At 39.0% G+C, this 27,147-nt stretch overlaps 1 protein-coding gene across 3 annotated transcripts in view; it reads left to right on the forward strand.

Moving 5' to 3' along the window:
• Positions 1-1,063: 1,063 nt before the first annotated feature.
• LOC122549778 (ATP-dependent translocase ABCB1-like) overlaps positions 1,064-27,147 on the forward strand; it is a 100,637-nt gene continuing 74,553 nt past the window's right edge. The window contains exons 1-5 of one of the 3 annotated variants that reach the window (XM_043689800.1): positions 1,064-1,079; positions 1,221-1,349; positions 21,062-21,165; positions 23,278-23,335; positions 26,214-26,358. In XM_043689800.1, coding sequence (XP_043545735.1) covers positions 21,068-21,165; positions 23,278-23,335; positions 26,214-26,358 — 301 coding nt within the window. In that variant the 5' untranslated portion in view covers positions 1,064-1,079; positions 1,221-1,349; positions 21,062-21,067. Of the gene's footprint in view, positions 1,080-1,116; positions 1,350-18,988; positions 19,203-19,613; positions 19,720-21,061; positions 21,166-23,277; positions 23,336-26,213; positions 26,359-27,147 lie in introns of those variants that run through there. The other 2 variants (XM_043689799.1, XM_043689798.1) reach the window with 2 other exon arrangements.

The following is a 27,147-nucleotide window of genomic DNA, read 5'->3' on the forward strand; positions in this document are numbered from 1 at the left end:
CCAAACCCCCGCCACCACCGCTCTCCTCACTGTCACTCCCAGAACAACTGGGCAATTTTATCACCTGACTATGTCAAATTGACCAAATATGTATTTCAATCTCCTTCGCAATCCCTAGTTTTTAGAACAAAGCTCTATCAAATCTAACACAAAACTGTAATGTAACACATGATAATTGACTGTATTCAGTGTTTGGAATTGATGATTTGGTGACTTTTGCTTTAAATTACTATCATAGAATATTTCATAACTCACCTAAATTGCTCAAATTCTTAACAATTGATTTGACTTCACGTTAATAGTAGACTGTAATATTCTTACCAAACATCTACTGTTCTAACATTTCTCTTCCCTCTCTCTCTGTTTGTCCTTTTTCCTTGATTCCTGCTTCTTTCCCTCCCCACCTTCATCCTCCCTTTCTTTCATTTCCTCTCCCTTCTTCTACTTGCCTCCTCTCCCATCATCCCTTGCTCGGTAGATCCATTTTGGGCGGCACGGTGGCACAGTGGTTAGCACTGCTGCCTCACAGCGCCAGAGACCCGGGTTCAATTCCCGCCTCAGGCGACTGACTGTGTGGAGTTTGCACGTTCTCCCCGTGTCTGCGTGGGTTTCCTCCGGGTGCTCCGGTTTCCTCCCACAGTCCAAAGATGTGCAGGTCAGGTGAATTGGCCATGCTAAATTGCCCGTAGTGTTAGGTAAGGGGTAAATGTAGGGTGGGTTGCACTTCGGCGGGTCGGTGTGGACTTGTTGGGCAGAAGGGCCTGTTTCCACACTGTAATGTAATGTAATCTAATCTAATCATTCCTCACCCCATATTTTTTCACACTGATTCACACTGCCACTCATTGATTTTTTTGTGGTTTCTCTTTGTCCCTCTACCCATCCTATCACCCTCTCTCCTCTTCTCCCCGCGTGTGTGTAAATATTTTGAAGACTTTCTACTGATTATCATACTGAGTCACACTGATGTTTGATGATAAGACTGAAGTTAAATAACAGATTGCATTTCCTTTCACCATTTCTCTTTCAAAACATGCCCAAGTTAATCATTAATGTTCTCAGAAAAGTGAACAATGCATGTATTTAGAAATTATATTTTTCTTTCATCTCATGATTGCTTTGAGAATTATTTAGCTTTCAAGTGTAGTATTGTGCAGGTTAATTGGATAATTTATAGAAACATTCCATTTGATCAAATTCCTATTTTTATATTTGTTCAGATGTAATAAATGAGGACTGCGATTATGGAAATGCCTGAGAAGTAGACAGGGCACTAACATGAAAAAATAACGGATCGGTTTGTGTTACCATATTATGGTGGAAAATGCAGCTGAACACGTGGAAAGCAGGTAAATAAATTATTTGTGATTTTTTTTGAATTACAGGAATGAAGGAGCTCAGTTGTGAGAATCTAGGAAATGACAGATTTTTCTCCCTAGGGTATAAATCTTAAGGAGAAGTTTCCAAAGACGTATTCAAAGCTATGGGAGTGTGATTGAAAACATATGGGAAAATCATTTCCACAGGCCAGGGAGTCAGAAGCCTGATATTGCAGACTAAATGTAATTGGCAAAAAACCAGAGGGAGGTTAAGGGAATTTTTTATTAGAACTGTGCATTTTTATAGTCCGGAATGCATCACCTGAAAGGGTAATGGTAGCAAACCCAAAAGTGACTTTGAAAAGAAACTTTGATAAGTACTTGATGAAGGGTGACAACTAGCTTGTTAAATCCTATCTTTTGTTTTTAACAGTAGAGGCCAGTTACAGAACACATTCTCAAGAGGCTGTCATTGTACTTTTGACATAGAATGAAATGTTTATTAAATAAAAAAGAAACCCAGAAATTATATTGCACTAGACAAAATGAAAGGTTAGAAAGATATCATAACACATCAGAAAAAGATTCAACTACCTCTTTTATCTCAACAATGTCCTTACTGAGTGGCAAGTTGTTGCAGGAAATAGCACGTGGTAAGATGGGGCGGAAATTGAGCATGAGAGATTCCAAACATATGAGGTAGGTAATTAATGTGATGAGTGTGGTAAGATAAGGAAGAAAACATACTCTGTCTCACAATATAAAGCCCACCAAAAATTCAATGCAACATAACTTAGCTAAAAAATGTAAAATTTAGCCCTGATATTCTCATAATTCATACTTTTCTTCATTCTCACACATTATTCTCTTTCTGTATCTGAATGAAAATATAAATTTGCCTGCCAAAATATCCCTTTTTGGTTCTTCTGTTTATTTTTAAACCAATAAATCTCATTGCTTGAGGAACTGTACTGTTGGTCTGAGTGGTCTATCTTTGCTGTGCTATTAACATCTCACACTTCCAGTGAAATGAAAGTGGATAGGCACAAGAAAAATGTCTTGTGGATCATGAAATGCTCTACTCCAGAAAATTGGTGCCAATGTTACATCCAAAGGATGACAAAAACTGCACCACAAGATTCAAAATGGTCTGATAAATAGACAAATTAACATAAATCCACAATTAAGAACAATACATAACATTAAGTTATATATATGTTTGGTATAGTTGTGTTTTAAGAAGGAGAATATATAATTAGTCATTTTTGGACTTTTGTTTGTGAGCTTGGGGGCTTGATGAGAAGAGGTTTGAAGGTTTGATGAGGTTTTCAACTCCTGAGGTGACTAGTTCAGTGCATTAAAAAAGGAGTGAAAAGAATGGCAGCTGCCTAGCAACAGGAACCCAGTGACACAGAGAAAGTCAGTATTATCCAAAAACATTGTGGATGAATTTTGCTGTTGTTATACAGCCACCTTAGTGCCATGTGTGTACAATCCATGGCACCCTGCATCCAGGGGATGCCAGTTGTATTCCCGAGTCTGACCACCTAGTCTGAAGCACTGACCCTACCATTGGGAACAAAATGAACCAGTATGACCTTACCCAGACGGCATTGGACGCTGTCCTGGTATATTTTTTTTTAGATTAGATTACTTTACAGTGTGGAAACAGGCCCTCCGGCCCAACAAGTCCACACCGACCCGCCGAAGCGCAACCCACCCATACCCCTACATTTACCCCTTACCTAACACTGCGGACAATTTAGCATGGCCAATTCACCTAACCTGCACATCTTTGGACTGTGGGAGGAAACCGGAGCACCCGGAGGAAACCCACACAGACACGGGGAGAATGTGCAAACTCCACACAGTCAGTCGCCTGAGGCAGGAATTGAACCCGGGTCTCTGGCGCTGTGAGGCAGCAGTGCTAACCACTGTGCCACCGTGCCACCATTTGTGGGTGCATGACTGAGACATCCTGTACAGTTCACCCATTGGTCCTTGAAAGGAGTGAATAGCATAAAATCCAATCCTTTAAAGCCACTGGGAAAGAATGGCTTCCCACTCCTGCTGCTCTCAGGTCCAGCTCCACTATGCAGCACAGTTCCAACACAGTGTCCTGGGACAACAGGAGCTTCCATTGGCATTGCACCTTCTTGGCCAGGAAATGCAGTCAGGACCGGAAACCTCTGGACCTCCTGGGCACCCCATGCATTCTGAAAGGGCCATGGCTGCAACATCTCCTTGAACTGAGTGCTCTTCATTCACCATCCCAGCCTGCTGCTGCTCAGAGACTGTTGACTTAGTCTGCTGCCAAATAGGAAAAAGATCCAAAAACTGTTAATAAGATCCTACATCTAAGTTGAAAAGGACTTCCATACCTCTAATATTTTCAACTTCGTTCAGAAATTTGGACCATGCACAATTTCTCATCACCTCCATATACAAATCAGGATGGCTATCACTGTCACATGAGAATGTGAGAAAAATAAATTTGTAGCTGCTCTGAAATGGTGCTGGGTACAAACTCAAGATGTATGACTGGTCACTGTCAAAACAACTCCCAATCCCATGTAGAAAATTCTGAAAATGTCTTATCTTCAGGCAGAGACTCAGAACAGAACAGATGTTCTACCTGCCATTTTATGGGCATTGACAATGTTTTGGACTATCATTTTCTCCAAAGTATTCTTCATGTCAGCAGAGATGACCGTTGTGAAAGTGAACTTTTGGCATTTCGGATTTACCTCAGAGCACCGCAGTGATGTCAATCATTCAAACACCACAACAACTTATTTCTAAAGATTCAAATCATTGTGACAATCACAGGGGTTTCTATGTAAATATCTATAGCTCAGGCATCTTGAGTCTTCACCGACCTTCTGTTTACTTTCACTCTTGGAGCCATCACCCAAGATTCATCAATTCGGCACAGTGAACATACATCAGTCAATAGACTAACATAATCAAACAGAGATCAAATACAATTTTGAGCATTATAGAAACTATTTCCACTCTCCAAACATGAAGAAAAAAAACTTGTAGATATATATCACCATTCACTGGTGATACTTCAAACAATCTTCAATTTGTATTTAGATTGGATTAACCAAGTTAGAGTTGATGTTGTGGGGAATTAATTCCTGGAGTGTATGTTTCTAGAACAGTATATGATGAGCCAACTAAGAATTGGTCTATTGTGGATTTGGTGTTGTGTAATGAGATCAGACTAATCAATAATCTTGCTTTAAAGGAGTCTTTGAGAAATAATGACCATAATGTGACTGAATTTTCCATGAAATTTGAATGGGGTATATTTCTTTCTGAAGCTAGGATCTTCAATCTGAGCAAAGGAAGCTGTGAGGAACAGATGTGCAGAATTTCTTTTTACACTGTGACAGGTTGGAAAGTGTAGATGTACAAAGGGATCTGTCAATAAGTCACAGAAGGCTAACTTGCAGATGCAACTAACTATCAAGAAGGCTCATGGAATTCTTGTGTTTAATGCAAGAGGATTTAATTAGGGGAAAGTGAGGTTTTGCTTCAATTGTTCTGAAGCCTGGTCAGATCACACCTGAAGTACTTTGTGAAATGTTGGTCTCCTTATCTCAGGAAAGATATTATTATTGCCTTTAAGATAGACGTCTTTCTGGGATAGCAGGTCTGCCCAATGAAAAGGGATTGGGCAAACTGGGCCTGCATTCTCTAGAATTTCAATGAATGAGAGGTGACGTCAATAAAATTGACAAAATACTTAAAAGGATAGGCAGGGTCTGTACAAGCAAGATGTTTCCCCTGCATTGGGAGTCTAAAACCAAATGACCGTAGCACACTTTTAAAATATTTAAAATATTTCTGAGATGACGAGAAGTGTTTTTACAAAGGTTGTAAACATTTGCAACCATCAACAGAGGGCCGGGATGCTTATCCTTTGTGGAAGTTTGAGATAAATAAGGATTGCCTTCAATGCTCAGACCTTTGAGTGTAGAAGTTGAGACATTATGGTGAAGTTGTACAGGACATTGGTGAGGCTTCTTTTTGAGTACTTTGTTCAGTTCTGGTCTCCCTGCTAGAGCAAGGATACTATTAAGGTGCAAAGGGTTCAGACGAGATTTACCAGGATGTTACCAGGAATGGAGGATTTGGGTTATAAGGAGAAGCTGGATAGGCTAGGATTTTTCTCACTGGAGCATAGGACATTGAGAGGTGACCTTGTAGAGGTTTATAAAATAGTGAGGGATATGGATTAGGTGAATGATAGGTGTCTTTTTCAGAGGTGGGAAATTTCAAGACTAAGGGGCATATTTTTAAGATGAGAGAAGAAAGATTTAAAAAAGGCACGAGGGGCAATTTATTTTACGGAGAGTGGTTTGTGTATGAAATGACCTTCCAGAGAAAGTGGTCAATGCGGGTACAGTCACAATGTTCAAAAGACATTTAGAAAGTATGTGAGTAGGAAATATTTGGAGGGATATGGGCCAGGCACAGACAGGTGGGACTAGTTTAATTTGGGATTATCGTCAGAATGGACTGGTTGGACCAAATGATTTGTTTCTGTACTGTATGACTCTGTGACTCTATGACTGATAAACTTTCTGATTACCAGTGGTATAAAAGGGGATCAGATGGATAAATGTTCCTGATCAATTATGATTATATTGCTTGGCAGAACAGACTCAATGGATTAAATGGTCTCCCCTTATTCCTATGAAAGTATGAGGGCCATATCAGCTATGGTGAATTGGTAAAATACATTAAAGTATTCAACAGTAAATGTGCAACTGTTTTTAAAGAAATCCTATAAAGTCTACAACAGATATACATTTCCCTAAGATACAGCCACCTGACAATGGGGGTATGAAAGAAGTTAAAGATTGCTGTGGATCAGTAGAAAAGGCTTATAGAAATGGCAGAAATAGTGGTAAGTCTCAAGATTAATTTAGGCCCGAGTCAAGAAGCTCCAAGAGATTGATAAGTAAAGGGAAAAGACAATATGTGTGCAAACTAGCAAGGATCATAGAAGGAAACTCTAACAGCTTCTATTGATATGTGAAAGCAAAAGGTTAGCAAGGATAACCTTTGGGAAGGTAGTCATGAGGAAGTTGTGTGGGACTGGCAGATTTGTTGTGGAGAACAGGAAAATTGCACCTGTCTTCACAGAAAAAGATACAGAAAATCTTCCAGAAGTACAGAGAAACCAAGCAGCTTGAGTAATTAAAGAACTAAAAGAAATGAACATTGTTTTAGAAGTAGTCATTGAAAAGAATAGCTGGATTGCGAGATAGCAAATATTCTGGACCAGATGTGCTTCATCCTACATTGTTTGGATTGTTCAGTGAATAGCAGGAGAGATAATGGATCAATTGGTGATTATCTCTCTGAATTATACAGATTCTGGAAACATCCCTGCCTACTGGGAGTTAGTAAATACTGCCATTTAAGAAGGGAGAAAGAGGGAGATTGCAGAGCTGTGAACCTATTAGCTTCAAGTCTGTAGTCGGAATTTAGAAAATAATAGAAAAGTGGGATAGTCAACATGGATTTATGTATGGGAGAGCATAATTGACAAACTTGTTGGAGTTTGTACCTGAGTTTTTTTGTACCTAGGTACCTTTGTACCTAAGATGGAGCTGTGTGTGATGACATTATACACTTTTCAATGTACTCCTGTACTTCGGTACTTGAGTATACATGATAATAAAATCTAAACATAAATATAAAACTTGTAAGCCTCTCCAGAAACATGAGACATATTCAACATTAAAAAAGTGTTGAAAACCTTTCCATTAATGAATTTTAATGGACTTCTTTTCCTGTGAGCATAAATCAATTTGAATAAACTAAGAGATTCATTTGGGGAATCTTTGGTTGCAAAAAGTAAGAAATCTTATGCTTTTTTTTCTCAATCCTGTGGTTATTCATAACAATAAGGCTTAATAATCAGTTGAGAGTCTTTAATTGAGAATCTACTGGCCACGAAACTATTTGTCGACTGTCAGAAAAACCCATCTAATGCCCTTCAGAGAAGGAGATCTGCCATCCTCACCTGGTTTGGCCCACATGTGACTCCAGACCTACAGCAATTTTGTTGACTCTCACCTGCTCTCTGAGATGGGCTAGCAAGCCATTCAGGTAGGGTTAAAGCAAGCCATTCAGTTTAAGGGCAGCTAGGGACAGGCAATAAATACTGACCATCCAAATCCCACAGGACTCCGGCCTATCACCCTCACCTTGACCTCCCTCCACCTATCGCATTTCCAACGCCCCTCCCCCAAGTCCCTCCTCCCTACCTTTTATTTTAGCCTGCTGGACACACTTTCCTCATTCCTGAAGAAGGGCTTATGCCCAAAACGTCGATTCTCCTGCTCCTTGGATGCTGCCTGACCTGCTGCGCTTTTCCAGCAACACATTTTCAGCTCCCATATAGCTACCTATTTAGATACTTAGTTTGTCAGCAATATGCAACCTCTTTGTTTTTCTGATCAAAATACATATCTCATCCTTATCTGTGTAGCAATTAATTTGCAAGTCCTATACATTTGGTAGTAGTCCATGTGATTTATATGAAGAAACTTTGCACAATTCTTTCAAGCCATTGGAATTCTGCCAGCTGCAGTCCTGTTCAGCAGGAAAAATGATGACCATTTTGCAAGTGTAGTGGCTAAAACTTGATGAGGGAACTGTCTCTGGGAGAGATATAACAGAGGACTTGTTTCCATGAAAACTTCATCTTGTGGTCATTTCGAGTATGAGAAGATGTTACACACAGAGCTTTGTGCAGCAGATAGCACACTTCTGTCTCAGGAGAAAGTGAAGACTGCAGATGCTGGAGATCAGAGTCAAAAGGTGTGCTGGAAAAACACAACCAGTCAGGCAGCATCCGAGGAGCAGGACAATCGATGTTTAGAGCATAAGTTCTTCATCAGGAATGGCTGATGAAGAGCTTATGCTCGAAACATCGACTCTCCTGCTCCTTGGATCCTGCCTGACCGGCTGTGCTTTTCCAATTCCACACTTTTTGACCCAAGTTTCTGTCTCTGCCTGTCTTGTGAAATAGGGGCAGTTAAGTGAGATTGCCTCTGACATCTCCAGACACAGCTCCTAGGGCAGTTCTGTGTTGTGTTCTTAACATTTCAAGTACATCTTCCTCACAAATTTGTCTTTCCCAACTTAACTGTCCAGACTTTCACAGAGTGCACAACTTTAGGGGCTTGGTTAGCTCAGTTGGTTAGCTGGACAGTTGGTTTGCAAAGCACAGTGACTCCAGTAGCATCGGTTCAATTCCCACACCAGCTGAAGTTGTTGTGAAAGCCTCTCCTTTTCAACATCTCCCTTTGCCTGAGACATGGAGACCCTCAGATTTAAGAACTACCAGTCATTTCTCTCTCTGACGAGAGAACAGCCCTATGGCAACTTTACCTTTACATATCTTTGCCACCCTCTAAGATGTAATGTCAAAGTTAGTGATTGCTAATAATATCAAAGAAAGTCTTTACCAGAGAAAAGAAATCAAAAGTGCAAAATGGAGGACTGCCAAGGGAACTGATACTGTAAATATTATTAGCATTCTTACTCCAAAACTCCCCAGTTAAGAGGCCTTGTTAAACGGCTGAACTTCAAATACATTCACTCATGATTTTATCATTGAGGTTTACACAGTGGATGAAGGTTAATTGAACTTGTGTAAATCCTGAAACTGTAATTCATTCCTTGGTGTCAAAATGCCTGTCGACAAACCCAGTACAATAGGAAATGTCCATCTGAGTTATTGTATTTGTGGGATTGTGATTGTGAAGCCAAAATCAATGGCTGTACGTCTGTGCTTTACCAGGTAGTGTGCCTGCCTGAAGCATCTGTGTGGTGGGTTTGCAAAAACATTTGTAATTTTTCCTTGAAGTAGGAGCTTAGAACTGTAAAAGTCAGTTCATATACAGAGTCAAGTTACTGTGCTTAATGAACTGCATTATTTCATGAACTAAATCATTGTTAAATAATACTTTAAAAACAATATTTTTATGTCCACTCCTGAATTTCATCCAGTTCAGTATATTTTCTCCTCAGTCTCGAGTTTACCACAATGAACCTCTCAGCCTGCAATGTGACGGACTATGATCTGGTGCTAATGTTTAACTAATGGAGTGTTCTGACTCAAAATGGAGACTCAGATGAACCAGTGACTATAGCACCCTTTTATTACAATTTCCTGCAATTGAGTATTGATTCAGTCTTATCTCAGCACTATAGACCTTCAGTTTGCATTTAACCTAAGTTGTAAAAATGGATAATTGAGGTTGAAATAAAGTAATTTCCCTGGCATTGTTATATCTTGCTAAATCAAGTCCCTGGCCTCCCATAAGCAGTAGCTGCAGCTCTAGTCTAAGTTGAGGCATTCATTTTGTATTTCATCTGTTTCTTAAAGCAATTGAAATATACATTTTTTTTACTTGATAACACACCAGTCTCAGTATTCTACATTTGAAAATGAGATTGACTTAAATTAATAAATGTTCGAATGCTTTATTTTCTGCCTTCATGTCTGATTTTTTTTGGCAGGAATATGGCTGTCTACATCCTGCCTGGATGTGACACTCTCTAAATCCTAAGGCCTGACACTCAAGCACATGGGTATTTAATATATCCTCATTGTGGATTATGCAATGTGTTCATTGTCTGTCACCACCAGTGTGATATCTCCAGCAAAAACATTCTCCTTCTAATTTCGGTATTCCAGATAAGTCATTCCTTCCACAATTTCTGATCTGCTCCATAGTCACTATCAACAGCTCCTCCCTCCGCTTGGACTTCTGGCCTCGAGGTGATTCCAGATCAGTGTCCCAGTCTTGAGGTGATCCCACCTAGCCTTGGAAGCCTTGAGGTGAACCCTGGTGTGGTCTGGAGTCAAGGACCAGTGCAGACTAGAGACTAGGTACCAGCATGGACTGGGTTGGAAGGACTGTTCTTCTGAAATTTGTCTTTCTTTATTTTTCTAACTTATTCCTAAAGTGTGCAATTCTGGACTTCATATTCTTTATTTTTAATTTTTGTTCCCCTAAGAATTTGTACTCACAGATCTGTACCCAGGTACCTTTGTACCTAAGATGATGCCATACTTTGCGACTTGTAAACTTTTCAACGAACTCATTTCAGTGCATGCGACAATAAAGCTAATTCTAATTTTAATTCTCTCCTAAAGTACCTTTTCACACAAGTGCAGGAGATGTGACACCTACTTCTTTTATCTCCTCCCTTTCTAACGTCAAAGACTGAAAGCATATAGTGAAATGGTGTTATGTGGTGGTTCTTACACTCCACAACCACCTGTTGAGGGAGCAGTGCTCCGAAAGCTAGTGCTTCCAAATAAGCCTATTGGACTAACACCTGGTGTTGTGTGATTTTTAACTTTGTACACCCCAGTCCAACACTGGCATCTCCAAATCATGACTCAGAATATACTTCCTCTTGCACTGGGGAAACTAAATGCAGATGGGGTGACCATGTTGCAGAGTGCCTCTGTTCAGTTCACAAATATAAAGGCCATCTTCCAGAAGCATGTCGTTTTAATATTCCACCTTGATCCCATCTTTTCAGTCTTTATCCTGCTCCCATTTTGCAATGAAACTCAACAGAAGCTCTAGGGTCAGCATCACATCTTTCATCTAAGAATTTGTACTTTACTAGACTTAACACTAAGTTAATCAATTTTTCAGTATAATATCTGCCCCAATTTTTTGTCATGTATCTTTGCTGGTTTGCTTTTTTCCTCTCATTCTTTTCTTATTCCCTTTATATTACATCCCAACATCAGTTCTTCTGCCATTTATTTCTACTCTGGACACTTGTCTTATTCCCTTTGACTGTGCAACATGAAAATATTTGATATCTCTCAGTCATTTAATCTCTCTTCCCCCTAACCTATCACAGTTGTTTTGTTTTCTCCACACCATCTTCTCTTTCATTGCCTCACATCCAATTACATTTCTAATTTCTCCCATTTCTGACAAATGATTACAGGTCTGAAACATGACCAGTTTTTCTTTCTGCAGGTGATATCTGCCTAGCTGAGTATGCCTTGTATTTTGCATTTTAGTTCCATGCTTTGCTTCGTTAGTTTGTGTCTAAGCTTCTGGTTCTGATAATTCTAAAAGCATAATAATAATGGTATATCATAGAATCACTACAGTGGTGGAAACAGGCCCTTCGGCTCAAGAAGTCCACATGAACCCTCCAAAGATCAACCCACCCAACCCATTGCCCCATCCTATATTTACCCCTGACTTTCCATGTTCCTGTTTGCACTCCATCTTGATTCCCTTGTCTATCTAACTCAGCTTTGAGTAAATTTGAATACTAAGCCTCGCTACCTTCTTGCGAAGACAATTCCACATTCAAACCAACCTCTGAGGGAAAAAGGAATTCTCTACTTTTCTATCTTGAATGGAGACATTATGTTCTTAAATTATGTTCATTTGTTTTAGTCTATCCCACAAGAGGGAATATCCCTCACGAATTTTAGAGTGGCTCAGTGGTTAACACTGCTGCCTCATAGCGCCAGGGATCCGGGTTTGATTCCAACCTTGGGTGACTGTGTGGAGTTTGCATATTCTCCCCTTGTCTGCATGGGTTTTCTCCGGGTGCTCCAGTTTCCTCCCATGCTGTTCAAGGATATGTAGGCTAGGTACATTAGTCAGGGGTAAATTTAGAGTAATGGGGTAGGGTGTGGGTTTAGCTGGGATGGTCTTTGCAGGATCAGTGTGGACTTGTTAGGCCAAAGGGCCTGTATCCACACTGTATGGATTCTATGTATCCACCCTATCCAATTCTCTCAAAATCTTCTATATTTCTTCTAAACTCCAGTGGATGTAGACTAACCTGGTCAACCTTTCTTCGCTAAATAACTCTTTTATCCAAGTGGTATTGCCAGCCAGCTGGGTGCCCCTCAGTAGACTGGAGACAGGACTTCCATCCCTCACTAAGGTCCACCTTAGAGGCTAGGTGACAAAGCAGCTTGCCCAATGACTTTGTAATTCCAGAAATGCCGGTGGCAGGAGTGACCAGTACTTGGACAGCAATCACTCCCCAGATTCTTAACCTGGATTTTGAGATCAAGTTATACATGGGGATCTCATAACAAGGAGCAGACGTAGACTGGCGGGCAGATTGGGGCGGGGGGGGGGGGGGGTGCAGATGAGTAGCAAGGGGTGTGGTGAGCTGGAGGGGTTGGGTATCTTAATGTGGAGCCTGGAGGTTTGGAAGGAATGGGGGGAGGGAGAAAATGGAGAAGTGAGGGTGAAGCAAAGGGGCAGACATTGAAGCACTTATTGTGGAAAAGGAAGTACTTGAGGGAAGTGGCCACCTCTTGCCCAATACCTAAGCAGGTGACCTACTGGGCTTTCCTCCACAACCAGAATTCTCACCACTAGCCTCAGACTTGAGGCAGAGTGAGAAACGACAATAAAGTGTGTGATACTGACAGGTCTTGTGGAAAATTGTGGATAGGTCATGGTCAGCCATAAGGACCATTTGGGAAATTTTGTACCTCTTCTGCCAGTCAGCCTGCAGTCAGCCTATGGGGACCCCAAAACACAGTCCAAGGATGGAAAGGGAAGGACACTTTGGAAATGGACAGAGTTATTGGTGCATGTATCCTATTGTACAATGTCAGGGAGTCAAGCAACTTTGACGCTTCTTTTGAGATTCAAACCTGTAATATTATCCTTGGAGCAGTGGAAATTTACACGGGTTCTGGGACATGCCGAAATGCTCTATGATACTTTAAGGAAGAAACCATGGAATGGGAGAGAACTAGAAGCCAAAAACATCTTTCAGAATTTGTGAACTTAGCAAGTATGTTAATCAGCAACTGTGATAAGCACGTCCTTCCTATATCTGACCTCAGGTAATTAAAGATCTTGTGGGACAGTGGAGGCCATCTGGAACCTGGTAGGAGGTCTCTCACTCACTCACTCTCTCTCTCTTTCTCTCTCTCTCTCTCTTTCTCTCTCTCTCTCTCCATTCCCAGGCCTCTTAAATCTCTACAGACACCATTGCCTCTCGATGGACAGGTTAAGATACTACTGTCATAATGGGATCACTTTTCTGATTTAGATTCTTCCAGATGTTTGCAAGAATCATAAAGTTAAGTACATCTGGTGTACAACAGTATCGTGGTTAAGCTACTAAACTGGTCATCCACAGGCCAAAGAGTGTACAGCCAGAGTTTTATCGGTCCTCTAGAGATGGGTAAGACAAAGGGTAGTCATTGAGGACATGTCCCATATCTTGGGGAGGCAGGAAGCAACTTTGTAGTGCATCCAGACAATGAATGGCAATGAAGATGCCTTCTAAAATGGCCAGTTGGACATGTCAAATGTGCCACCTATGTATCACAACCACTCCCACATCCATGGGGTAGGTCCTGTGTTATTGACATTGGCATTTTGTTGTTGGAAGGGATTAGAACAGAATACTTCAATAAAATAACTTGTGGAGCAATATTTAATAACACACAGTTGCTAACCTTTAGCAGTGATAACTTACGAGGAAACAAAACTGTTTATGACACAAAACTTCCTGATGAAGGGTTTATGCCTGAAACGTTGATTCTCCTGCTCTTCGGATGCTGCCTGACCTGCTGTGCTTTTCCAGCATCACACTCTTGACGAAGAACACAAAACTGTTTATCAAACAATACATGGGACTATTTATTCAGGAGCTAACCGTTCTGCAAAATGAAGTAATAAGATCATGCTCATAGACAAATAAAGCATTGTTAATTAATTGAATCTCTGAGCCTTGGAAAATCCAGGTGCCTTGGATAAAGAAGAGTGATTGATATGCATAAGTCAGCCACGAACCATTATGCAAGGAGAATTTGTAGCCTATAGTGCATTAAAACCAGATGGTATGTACATGCCTTCACACAAAACAATATTTCCATTAGATAAAGGTACGTACATAGTGATGGGTTAATTGCATATATATTCTATGCATGTTCTAAACCTAATCAATAGTAACAATTCGATTTGGATAACTGTACACCTCTTAATTGGTATATGTTAATTTCTTGTGACCGAATCCAAGAGTATAAATGTCTCTGTAATTCTTTGTTCTCGGTCTCCAGCGTTCATATTTAGATATCTGGAGTCTCTTGCTATAGGTAAATAATAAAGGCCATTTTAACATTCTATAGATCTCTGTCTGGCCACTCTTTGTATATAGTAGAGCTAATATCAAAGCCTGGAAAATTCTCGCAACACTGCTTATCCCTTGCCCATTGACATATCCTCCTCCTGACTTTCCAGCCCCTCTGATTGGACTGGCACTTTGTGGGGTGAGCCACTATTCATAATTGTGTGCACAACCATTTAATTAGCCTTTATCCAGGGAATTCTTTTCCAGGGTTCTGAGGTCAGCCAGACCAGTGTCACCTTCTGTTTTTGGCTCTGGTAATGTGCCTTCTGTGACAGAAGATCCAGCCATGTGGGTTTGAATTTCACCATGACTTGGGGAGATTTTCAATACACATTTTTCTTTAAGGAACTGAATGTTAAAAACTGTTAACAGATTGCAATGTAAAAAACAAACTGGGTGTGGTGTTCAATGTTCTTTGATGAAGACATTGATGATCTTACCCTGTTTGCCCACACATGACTCTATTCTCACCAGCAGTTTCAAGGAGATGCCCTGACGTCACATTCGGGCAATTTAAGAATGGACAATGAACATGAGTTATAATGACAATGTATACAGATCATGGAAATATTCTTGTTTAAAAACTTACCACATTGTTTTTGTATTGTTTTGGGGATTATGCAATTAATGGTATGGTGCTGCAGAGAGACCAAGGGGTTCAGGTCTTTGAAACTTGTATGAAGTTGATGATAAACAAGTGTTTGATTATGTGGAAAAATTCAGAAATGTTTAAATTGTAAAAATCTCTAAGATGTTAAAAATACAACAAGTGCAATAAAATAATCTGTCTTTGTTAATGATTAATTTCTGGTTATGATCATTAAGTAACATTGAAAATAAAGGGATAAGGTATCTTATTCATTTCATGACTCACGTTTATTGTCTGCTTATCTTTGTTTTTGTCACGCATGGAATTATCATTGTTGTCTCAACAGCTTGTTTTGTAGATATTATGATGTACAGAACGAAGTGGTCAAAGTTATTAGAGTGATTTTTAAGTTGTGTCTGAAACAAACCCAAAGCATAATTTCACCCTAGAAATTGTTAAAGTAAAAAAAAAGTAATTAGAGGATTGTGGATATTTGGAATTCCCAACTTCAGAGAGTTGTGGAGGTTCAGATCATTGAGCATATTTAAAGAAACAGCAGATAGATTTTTGAAATATTAGCAAGTTGATGGCTGGCACTAGAGAGGAGTTGAGGTCTGGGGGCAGATCATCCACGATCGTGTTAAATGGTGGCAGCACGCCCTAATCACGCTCCTATTTCCTGCGTTCTTACATTTCTTTGCTGTAAACTTGCATTATTCCATGACAGAGAGGGAAAATGCTGGAAATACTTAGCTGGTTCTGGCAACACCTAAGGGGAGAGTGAAACAGAATTACTTTTTCAGGTCTGTGACCTTTCATCCGAAATGGGTCAAGTAATTGGTTTTCAGCAAGAGCTGGATGGAACAAAGACAAGTTGATCAATGGACTGAGGAGTGGTAGAGGGAGTCTAATTTGGATAAATGTGAGATATTGCTTTCTATTAAAAGAAACAAGGACTGGGATTATGCAATTAATGGTATGGTGCTGCAGAGAGACCAAGGCGTTCAGGTCTTTGAAACTTGTGTCGCAGGTAGACAGGGTGGTTAAGAACACACTTGACATGCTTGCCTTCGTTGTTCAAACCTTTGAGTATATGAATTGGAACATCACTTTGAGGTTGTACAGGATGGTGTTGAGGCTTCTTCTGGAGTACTTTGTACAGTTCTGGGTGCCCTGCTTTAAGAAGGAGATTATTGAGCTGAAAAGGGTTCAGAAGAGATTTACCACAATGTTGCCGGGAATGGGGGTGGGGTTTAAATTATAAGGAGAGAATAGATGGGCTGGGATTTTTTTACTGGAGTGTAGGAGGTTGAGGAGTGACCTTGTAGAGCTTTACAAAATCATGAAGGGTGTAATAGCAAGGGTGTTCTCTCCAGGGTGGGGGAGCATATTTTTAAGGTGAGAGGAGAAAGTTTTAAAAAGGACACAAGTGTGTCTCATGTGTGGAATGAAGTGCTAGAGGAAGTGGTGGATGTGGGTACAAATACAACGTTTAAAGGACATTTTGATAAGTACATGAATAGGAAAGCTCTGGAGTGATATGGGACAAACATGCAAAAGTGGGAGTAGGTTAGCTTGGGAACCTGGTCGACGTGGATTAATTGGACCAAAGGATCTGTTACCGTGTTGTATGACTTTACGACTCTAAGTTGCAGATCCGTGGTAGGTTGAAAGACAGGAAAGATTGAGTGAAAGAGGAATTCATTCTTCAGCAACACAGAGAGTGGTGATGCTGCAAGAAAAGAAGACGATGCAGAAGCTCTATTGTGGGAGGCTGCTTCATCAGAACAGATGTAATGGAAGAATGGAATTGAGTCCTTACTGGGCATAGAGTTAGTGGGTATGCAGCTGAGGTGGCCAGAGGGGTCATTGAGCTTTTAATGAATATTTGTTATCAGCCTATTTATAGAGATAGTGACAGAGAAGTGAAGAAAGGGGAGGGAGGAGTTTGAGATGTACCACTCAAATTGAAACGAAGGTCAAAACAGAAGCAAGGCCGAAGAGGTTTTCCCAGTCAGACTGAGGGAAAAATACTGCATGGATACAGTCATCAATGTGCTGGGGAAAGAGTTAAAGCAGCAGGCCTGAGCAGAACTAGAACAAAACACTTTTGGCACATACCACAAAAAAGGAAGGTGTTCTTGAATAACATGCGGGTGCTGCTAACAAGGCCAGCATTTTTTGCCCATCACTAATTTCCCTTGAACTGAGTGGCTTTCTAGGCCATGTCAAACAGAGTTACTTTTTCAGGCCTGTGACCTTTCATTCGAAATGGGTCAAGTTAAAAATGTAATTGGTTTTCAGCAAGAGCTGGATGGAACAAGGACAAGTTGATCAATGAACTGAGGAGTGGCAGAAGGAGTTTAATTTGGATAAATGTGGGATATTGCACTCTGTTTAAACAAACAAGGACTGCAAGTATGCAATTAATGGCATGGTGCTGGGTAGTGTTGTAGAACAGGGAAACCTAGGGGTTCAGGTCTGTTAAAAGTTAACCACATTGCTGTATGTCTGGAGTCACATGTAGGCCAAACTAGGGAAGGATTGCAGATTTTCTGAGAAGGCATTAGAGACTAGCCAAATTTTAGCACAATCAATGGTAATTTTATCGCACCGTTATTGAGACTGATTTTATACTCCAGTTTGATTCATTTCATTCAAATTCCAGCAGCTTCCATTGTGGGATTGAAACCTGGTTTAGTTTTCACTTTAGGAAGAAGCAGAGAGCCTTAAAACCATTGTGGTGGCAAATGAAGGTGTAGAGGGATTAGGTTTCCATTCTAAAATGACGCTGATTATGGCCAGGAAAGTGGAAACTTATAAGTGATAGAGGATATCAGAAGAGTCACAGATGTACAGCGATGAGAAATTCCATCAAATGGCAAGTTGCTGACAATTTCACTTCAGAATCCACCATTTGGACTCTTCTTTCAATCTTTGTTTTGGGACATTTTTTAAAAGAAAAATCCACCAGTTTACTAACAGTAACTTAGCTTAAGCTTCTTCTCTGTTAGTGTGCTAGATCTTTGGGCATTCAGGCTATAAACAACAGGAACCCTGTCAATTCCATTGAGTTTCACTTTATTTCAGTATTCTGAATGATGTCCCAATGCAGATGAATTGCCTCACATTTTAGTTATATTTCCATGCAGGTTCTCCTCAGGCCATCTGAAATTGGCACAGGGTCCTGATTCCCAGTGATGTTAACAGGAAGCTCTGTTACCATTGCTGACTACCTCTGTAGAGAACAAGGGCAGCCTGGCCAGAGATTGTGTAGAGGTTGCTAGTCATGGGTCCATGAGTGGACGTGAATCCAGTGTAGAAAATAGGGTCAACAATGTCTTCTACTCTACAACGGCAAGTGACATGATGCAATCTTGACAAAGTGGACTAATACGGGCATAATGGGATGCAAGCAGGAAGAGTTTTTTTTCTTCTTACATGGATTGTTGGTATCACTGGCAAGGCCAACATTTGTGCCCACTTCTAACTGTCCTTGAATTGAGTGGCTGATTATTCCATTTCAATGGGCAGTTAAGAGTCAATCACATTACTATGGATCACATGTAGGTCAGTCTGAATAAGGCTTGCAAATTTCTTTCTGTAAAGCACACTAGTGAGCCAGTTTGGCTTTTAGAACAATTGAAGATATTTGTCAATGTTACTGAGATTACCATTATATTTCAGATGTTTTAATTAAATTTTAGTTCTGCCAGATGTCATTGTGGGATATGACACTATCGCCCTGAGTTTGGTTTGAGCCTTCTGTACCTGATGGAACATGTGGACCAAGTATGGGAGCCAGTTTATGATTTGAAAGTTGTACCACTTACAGGAAGATGTTGTTCCACACATCCAAAAGACACACAATCCTCCTTTCTGTCTACAGGTCAAAAAAAGTGCATGGAAGCGGGGTGTGAAGTGTCTTGGAAATGAGAATCCTGACACCTGTGGAAGAGGAGACTGCAGAACTGATGAAACATGCTCAGAGTTTAAATGGTCTACTCTTATTTCCATGTTCCCTATTCAAGTATTCAGTGAGCAGTGCAACTGCAAACTGTGAAACACCTTGAGACACTGTTAATTTAGAAGTGTGATTAAATGTAAGTTGTTGTTAAATGCTGAACTGACCTTTGCATGTAAATGAATTTTGGGTGATTAGAAGTGAGTCTGCAGTTTCTCTTGCTGGAGAGGCAAACACTTATGATGATAGGTATACCTCGTTCAGTTGCTGTCTCCATTCTTTTTTCTCACTGTCACACGATTTTTAGAACCCTTTTAAAGCTAGGTTTGGCAGCACCCAATCATTACTCCTGGATTTATCTCCTCCTATTTTTTACTCAGTTTAATATTGGCACTCTCTTACATAAAGGTCATTGGCCCCTGACATTGGTTTTTCATCCAACCAAATAAAGTTACAGTATAATATTACAAGTTTAAATTGCTTATGTTGGGTGTGACTAACATGAAAAAAAAAACGGCATTTATTTCGGTAGTGTGATAATGAGTAATTTATAGTTATGGGAGTGTCACATAGTACATATCGAAGTTCAGACAGGAGAAGCTGCCATTTCTTTGAATAAGTCTGAAGTATAACCAGCTGCCTGTGGGACAAAGCAGGTTAGTATTCTGTGGAGTTATGTTATTTGTAACCTTATAGCTACTCATATCTTGGGCTTGATTTTGCTGGAGTCAGCCTCTGGAGGTACAGATTGTTAGACATTTCCCTGTTTGAGAATTTCTCTATACGCTGACTGGATGGAAGTGTGAGCTGTTAAAAGGGCAACAAGACTGGCACAGCATCTGGAACCTTAGTCAGTGGTGGTACCACAATCATATCTCCTTAATCCAATAGAAATGTAGGAAAATAAGTATGGTTAGCGAAAGGTTGTTATGAAAGAAAGAGATAAATGAAAGGGAAAAGTTTTTTTTATTAAAAATACAGTATTTGTAAAATCAACAATTGACTTCATGCATGAATGAGATTGAACATTTTAAATTGTCCCTTTCTAGGCCAGAGAAATGAATTAGTATGGATTAAAAATATCATGTTATCAAAAATGTACTTATTATTCCAATCTATTTACTGAGAAGATAATATGCAAATCCAACGAATTCTTATGGCTAATCAGGAAGATCATGAGAAACAAACACCTAAGTATCATAGATCAACCAGCGATTTCTGGAGATTCACAACTCACAGTGTATCTCTTATTGCCCTGAACATTCTGCTCCATTTGTGGGTTAATAATGCAAGGTGCCATTAATATGCCTTTTGCTTTTCTGGATAATATGCATCCTATAATTTAACTCAATGAAACTTATAAGCATTGTGAGTTGGATCCTACAGGGCAGCACAGTGATTCAGTGGTTAGCATTGCTGCCCCCACAGTGCCAGGGATCTGGGTTTGATTCATGTCTCGGGCAACTGTCTGTGTGGAGTTTGCATGTACTCCCTTTGTCTGCATGGGTTTCCTCCCATTAGCCATGCTAAATTGTCCATTGTGCTCAGGGATGTGTAGGTGCATTAGTGAGGGGAAAGTGTTAAGTAGTAGGATAGGGGAATGGATTTGGGTGGGATACTCTTCAAAGGGCCAGTGTTGGGCCAAATGGCTGGTTTCCACCCTCTCGGGATTCTTTGAATCTTCTATTCTATACATACTGAAAAAGGAAAAAAGAGTTTTCTGGTTCAGTGGCAGTATCTCTACCTGTGAGCGCGGAGGCCTGGTTTCAAACCTCACCTGTCCTGGATGCGAGTCATAACATGTCCAAACAGGTTGATTAAAGTAAATATAGTACTGAAGAGTAAGTGGTAACTGGAATAAGATGTTTTCCCGTGATTAAAGCTTGTGTCTGAAACAGCTTGTTTAATTTTACTTTTGAGTTTTACTAAAGTTTAATATGTTAAAGAATCTGAAATACTCACCGCAGAGAAGTGCATTCAGTTGTATTGTTATTTCAGATAACAATGGAACCAGAGGGTGCAAGTTTGAGAAATGGTGACTTTAACAAAGTGAAACACAAGGAAAATGCTTTGGAAGATCCTAAGAAGAATCAGATAAAAAAGTAAGTGGTGGCGTCTTCTCAATGAAATTATGCAATAAAGTTCCATGTTCCGATTTGATGTCGCCTATAATAGACTGTCACCATCATATATACAGGTCAATGAACTCACTTCATAAGAGTTGACTGATGACACCACTGTCATTCAGGTATCTTCTATTAGATAGGCTGATCCTATAATCACATGATCCCAACAAGGAAATATGCTGATGGGCAGAAACAGGACGACAACACCGGAGCCTTGATTCTTTAATGCATCCTCTCTTTAACATGGCTTCTCGCTGTGAGCAACGTATTGAAGATATATTTTCCATTTTAATTATCGAAGATTCAAATTTTATTTCAATGGTATGCCTCATATTCCAGGAAAGAACTTTAGCTTAACATGTAGAAAAGAAGAATGTTCTTTTTCTGCAGGAGCTCTAATTTTCAGATATTGATCTGTGTTTCTACTATTACTGTAGAATATGAATTTGGAAAGCATGAATTAATTTCAAATGAGTTATTATTTAAACTATTTTGCATGATTACATATCATACTTGTAACCCCAAACTTATCAGTCATTATGTTCTCCTATTTTCTTCAAAATATTCTAGATTTATTGTCAGCAACAGTATTGCAGTATATCCATGATAAACGGCCATATGAAAATCAGCATATCTTCCCTGTTCTCCGTTCCTTCTGATTTCCTGTGCAGTCAGTTCTCTTATAATGCAATGATTGCGTTCTTGTGCAACCCCAGGTTTAAAAAAAACCTGGTCCAGAAACAGCACCTAAAGTGTCGGCGATATTATTGCGTTACAGCCAGCACATGTTTTAAAAATTCGCATTTTAGAAACAGCGTCCCCAATTCATCAATCGTGTTATAGCAAATACGTGTTGACAACATGCACAATATAGCAGAATGACCTGTACTTGTAATACCAGTTATTGCTTGCCACAAGCAGCGTATCTCACAAAATCAGAATTCTAGTCCACACTACACTGGTGGCAGAAACCTTTGTAGCAGAAATGGGTTCTGTGTAAGAAAGATACTAAGGGAAAATAAAGGTGAACTAGGTCAACATTAAGAAATTCTTAATGGTCAAAAGATATAAGCTGGACGTGATTTTCAGGATGAGGGAGAGAAGACAGCAGTGACACGTTTAGAAGGAGTGCAGATTAAGGATGAAAAGGAGAGAAGTTAGATCAGCTTTGGGGGGTGGAGTAGTTGTCCTTGTTTAGGGGTTATATGAGAAATATTTAGGAAGGAATAGTCAGGAGTCAGGAGTACAGTTCATGAATGTTGACATTGGAATGGGGATAAGATTACAAATGTTAATGCAGGGAAAGAGAAAGTAAAACGGCCAACATGAACTGAGGTAAAAGGAAAGAAGGATAGTGACAACAATAATTGGAAAGAATAGTGCCAACGCTAACTGAGGGAGGAATCGCATCTTAGAATGAACAGGAAGAAATAGATAGGAATACCGACAGTTTGAAAGAAGCATATTAATTTGAATAGGAAAATAATTGGCAGTTTTAAGATGGAACAAAAGATAAGATGGATGCCAGCATGAAGTGAAAGGAGGACAGAATGGGTTACAATTCTACTTTGATTCTCTCTTTCAGTTACATTCATGAAAGAGAAAAAACCCTTTGAGAAATAATATGGACATTCTGCCTGAATATCTTAACTGACTGGCTGAGGAGGGTAAATATTTAGGTGGATTTTCAGAGGTAGTTGGTCTGTTGAAAACCCAAATCTTCTTGAGGGTGAAATTGATCTCGCGCTGCATACGAAGTCACAGTGTGTAGGCAGCCAGCATTACTTAATGGGCTGCAAATGTGTTATCAGCTGTTGTGCATCAGCGCAAACTACCAAATACACAGTCATTTTGTTTTTTTCACTTTTCTTGTGGATTAAGAGTCAGTCAGTTGTGGAGTGTTAAATGTTTAAAATCAACAAATAACAAATTAAATATGATTCCCATCCCAGAGCATTACCTTTGTATTGACCTTCTTCCATCTTCTCAAGCTTTGAGTGTTGTCATCTCCTGAGAAATTTAAAACATAGCTTCCATGTTGAAGTTGGAACAGTATTTATTTTAAAGTTCTGTGCTGTTATTTTCTAGGAGAAGTAAAGATGAAAAGAAAGTTGAAAATGTGCCAGCAGTTAACTCTCTTCAGATGGTATGTATACCTTGATAGGAAGAATGTTTCACTTCATTGAAATTTCAAATTGAGACCTGCCTACAAGGTATAGTATAAAACTCTTTCAGACCTAATGAAATATTAACAATTACTGTATGGACATGTCTTTTGGATCTGTGTACTTCAGAGATACTTCACATGCTCACTGTTCACATGCAATATTTAATCAGCTCTACAAGCACAATATGACTTCTACAAAGTTAACTTCCTGCTGTTAATGGACTGAGCATTTGAAAAGGAATTCTATGAAATTTACTTTTTTTTACTAGCAAAAGGTGTGCCTTCACTCAAAGGAGGAATAAGAAATATAGGGACGTAACAGGTAATACCTGGACAGACAGGTTGAAGCAAATGAGTTGTTACCATGTAGTAAAGGCTACGTAATACAATTTTAAAATGTTGTTCATTAAAAATTATCACAGTACTGTTTAACTATTTTTGGTTAATACCAGATGGTGCATTAGTATTTACTTCATTATATTAACCTTGAAATTCAAAAAGTCCCCACTTCCACTTTGTCTTGGAGAGGTAGTGCACTTCACAAAAGCCTTTATATCAGATTCATCCATAAAGTTGGATCAGGAAACCTGAAAATGATAAGGAAGCATGGCCAGTTCCAGAAAATAAGTGAGTTAACAGTTGCCTTTTTTGGAGGTGAAGAGGAACAAGATATTTACCTCATCCCGGTACACATAAACCTCATCCTAACTTTATTTATAATAACCTTACTAGTAAATCCTTTTATTGCTTTCGCTTTGTTGTTTATCTAGCTTTCTGTCCAAGAATTGAGTTGGTGAAGGGTTAACAAAGCTACATTTGGGATAAAATTACCCTAGCTCTATGTAAGTCACAAAATTCCTCTAATTTTAACATTGCAACCTTTGAAAATCTCATAGATCATGCAAGTGATAGATTAGAGCACTTACTGAATTCTAACAACTGAGGATATGTCAATGAATTGAGAGATTTAGGGGCCCACATTGTTACGATTCACTAGGATAGTGCATTAGAAATCAAGCCCTGCTATTTCTGGAGTCATCATAAAAGTTAAAGCTTTTAAAAGAAATACACAAAATCCCCAAACAACCTGATTTTCAGATCCAGGTTGATAGAACACATGGCCCAACTTTCTACTCTCAACAAAAGATCGCTATTTATTATAGACTATCCGATTCTAGCCACAAGTAAACAATTTGACTAAATTAAGTGAATGCTACAAATTAAAACACTAAGTTCCTTATGAACTCCCCCTAAAACACATAAGCAGACAAATATAAACAGGGTAAACAAAACCTGGCTGAAGAGAAATCTGGGAAGACAGTTCCATAGCCTTTGTTTACAAAATCTACTGGATTGGTTCTTACTGATTTGTAGGTTTCTCCTCAGCCAATGTTTTTCTTAACCTGGTTATCACTGGTTTGCAAGTGCACGGCAGGATGGCTATTTGACTTATAAAAGATCTCTGACTTTATCCAATTCAAAGTCACAACTGGTAGTGTCTGCTGAAGGAAAGATAAGCTGTTTTTCTTCAGATTTAAACTGGCTTACAGGAAAGAACAAAGAAAGAGAGAGTTTTTTGCTGTTTCAAATTTGTTGGTTTTTCTTCTGGTCCAACTAGCATCTTTCTGTCTTGGTCACAGCCCAACCTGCTCAACTAACTGATCTTTGTTATTGAAAATTGGTCGCTTGTCCACAAAATGATCAGCTTCACTTGTAAATGACCCTCCAACTCCAGTACATCTGCTCACTACTAAAACCCACAGCTATACAGACAGTGTTCATAACAGGAATTAAATTCCTTTCTTTCACAACATGTAGCTTCGTAAAACACTGGTTTAAAAAATAAAGCAGTCCTTTCTCATTTCAGTCACAGTTTTTAAAAGCACAAATACAAAAAAAAGGATGTGGTCTTTACGTGCCTCCACCCTTAAGGATATGAAATGTTATTTCAGCAATGTGCTCCTTTACGAAACAGGGAACATACAAAGAACACAACACAAGACATAGTGGATAGGTAGAAAAAAATAATTAAAAGGTTAATGGTATATTGGCATTAATTGTATTTTAAGAGGTTTGGAATGGAAAATGGTGAAAATTATGTTACACCTACAAAGGTGCCACAGGAAGGATTGGCCTTGGAGAGGAACAGCTTGGATTGATCAAAATGGTAGAGGCTGAAAAGATTAGGCATGAAGCTTGGATACATACACTAAACCTGTATCCTTTGAATATCAAAGATTAAGTGGTGGTCTAAATTATGTGTTTAAGATGATCAAAAGTTATAGAAAAAGAGAATCTATTTAATCCGATGGAGGAGTCTGGAACAAGTGAGCAGTAGCTTAACATTAAAGCCAGGCTCCTTAGGGATAAATGTAAAAAAGTATTTTTTTTTACAAAAGGTAGTAATAACTTGGATTTCTCTCCCCCAGGAAGTTACTGAGCCTAGAGCATTAGAACATCTTCAAAACTGAGATTGAAAGGTGTGAAGGAATATATAATTAAGATGGGACTCCTCTTCTTAGCTTTCTCATTGTGATCACAATTCTAATATTAACAAAAGAATTGGATGATTTCTTTACCTTTTTTTAAAAAAACTAGCCTGAGAAATAAGCAAAAAAAAAGCAAAATAAATGTCTGTTCGCGCTTATTGCATGTAAGCAATATAGCACAATTAAAATCTTGTTGCACAATGTTTGCCAATTATTTGACATTTGCAATTCACTTAATACAGTAACTCGGAAAATCCATTTTGACTATCATTTTGATACAACACAAAGTTTGGGGAATGATGTTTATATATTTTCGTAAAATTCAGATAAAAGAGATGAAAGACTTATCTATTTTGCACATCTCTTAGTTTCGTTTTGCAGATGGTCTGGATATTTTACTGATGGTAGTTGGAATTATAGCTGCAGTGGCTCATGGAATGTGTCTACCATTATTATCAGTTGTTTTTGGAGATATGACAAATGGATTTATATGCCAAGCTGCCAATTCAACCTGTAAGTAGCTTTAATGTTTTTGGAAAGATTTTCATACCAGTACATTTAATAAATTAATATTTTGTTGCTGTAAAGAGGAGACATAATTGATGGGTACTAAGCACTCTACTTGAAAAAAACAAGATGAAAGCTTACAAAATTATTGAAGTCAGCAGGTAGTTTACTAACTTATTAATTAAATCACTTCCCATGTAAATTGTTGATGGTAATGGTAGTTTCAAATATCTGGACTATAATTAAAATTTAGCAAGTTAGGAATGGGAATGAAAGTTAGCAAAGATTCTTTGCAACCACTGAGTAATAGTTCCATGAGCAAGTTATTATTAAGAAAGAAGTGGACAAAATAATTACATATAGTAGACAATCAGATGCATGATATACTGGAAGAGGCATGATATACTGGCTAGGTAGTAGCTTACCACCAAAGGACAAGCTTAATGATTTTTTCTTGTTCTGAACAATGCTTATATTTTAATCGAGAGGTTTTAGCGTTTTATTCTCAAAACTGGTCACTTTCAACTATCACATACACGAGAGGATCTTTGAGAGAAATTCAGATATTTTGGAGGGCAGAATTTTTTCCATTCTAATATCATTTAAAAATGATTACTATATTATCGGAAACCATTAATCATCAGTAAGTGATGGAACCCTTTTTCTACATTTTTACATAGAACAAATGTCAATATTTTAGACAAATGCCACATTGTGTATGTAATATGAATTATTTGTGAGATGTTTTACGCAATAAAAGTCGAATTAAATTGCAACCATTTACAACATGGACAA

The sequence above is a fragment of the Chiloscyllium plagiosum genome, chromosome 5 (assembly GCF_004010195.1).
Source record: "Chiloscyllium plagiosum isolate BGI_BamShark_2017 chromosome 5, ASM401019v2, whole genome shotgun sequence".
Classification (NCBI taxonomy): Eukaryota; Metazoa; Chordata; class Chondrichthyes; order Orectolobiformes; family Hemiscylliidae; genus Chiloscyllium; species Chiloscyllium plagiosum.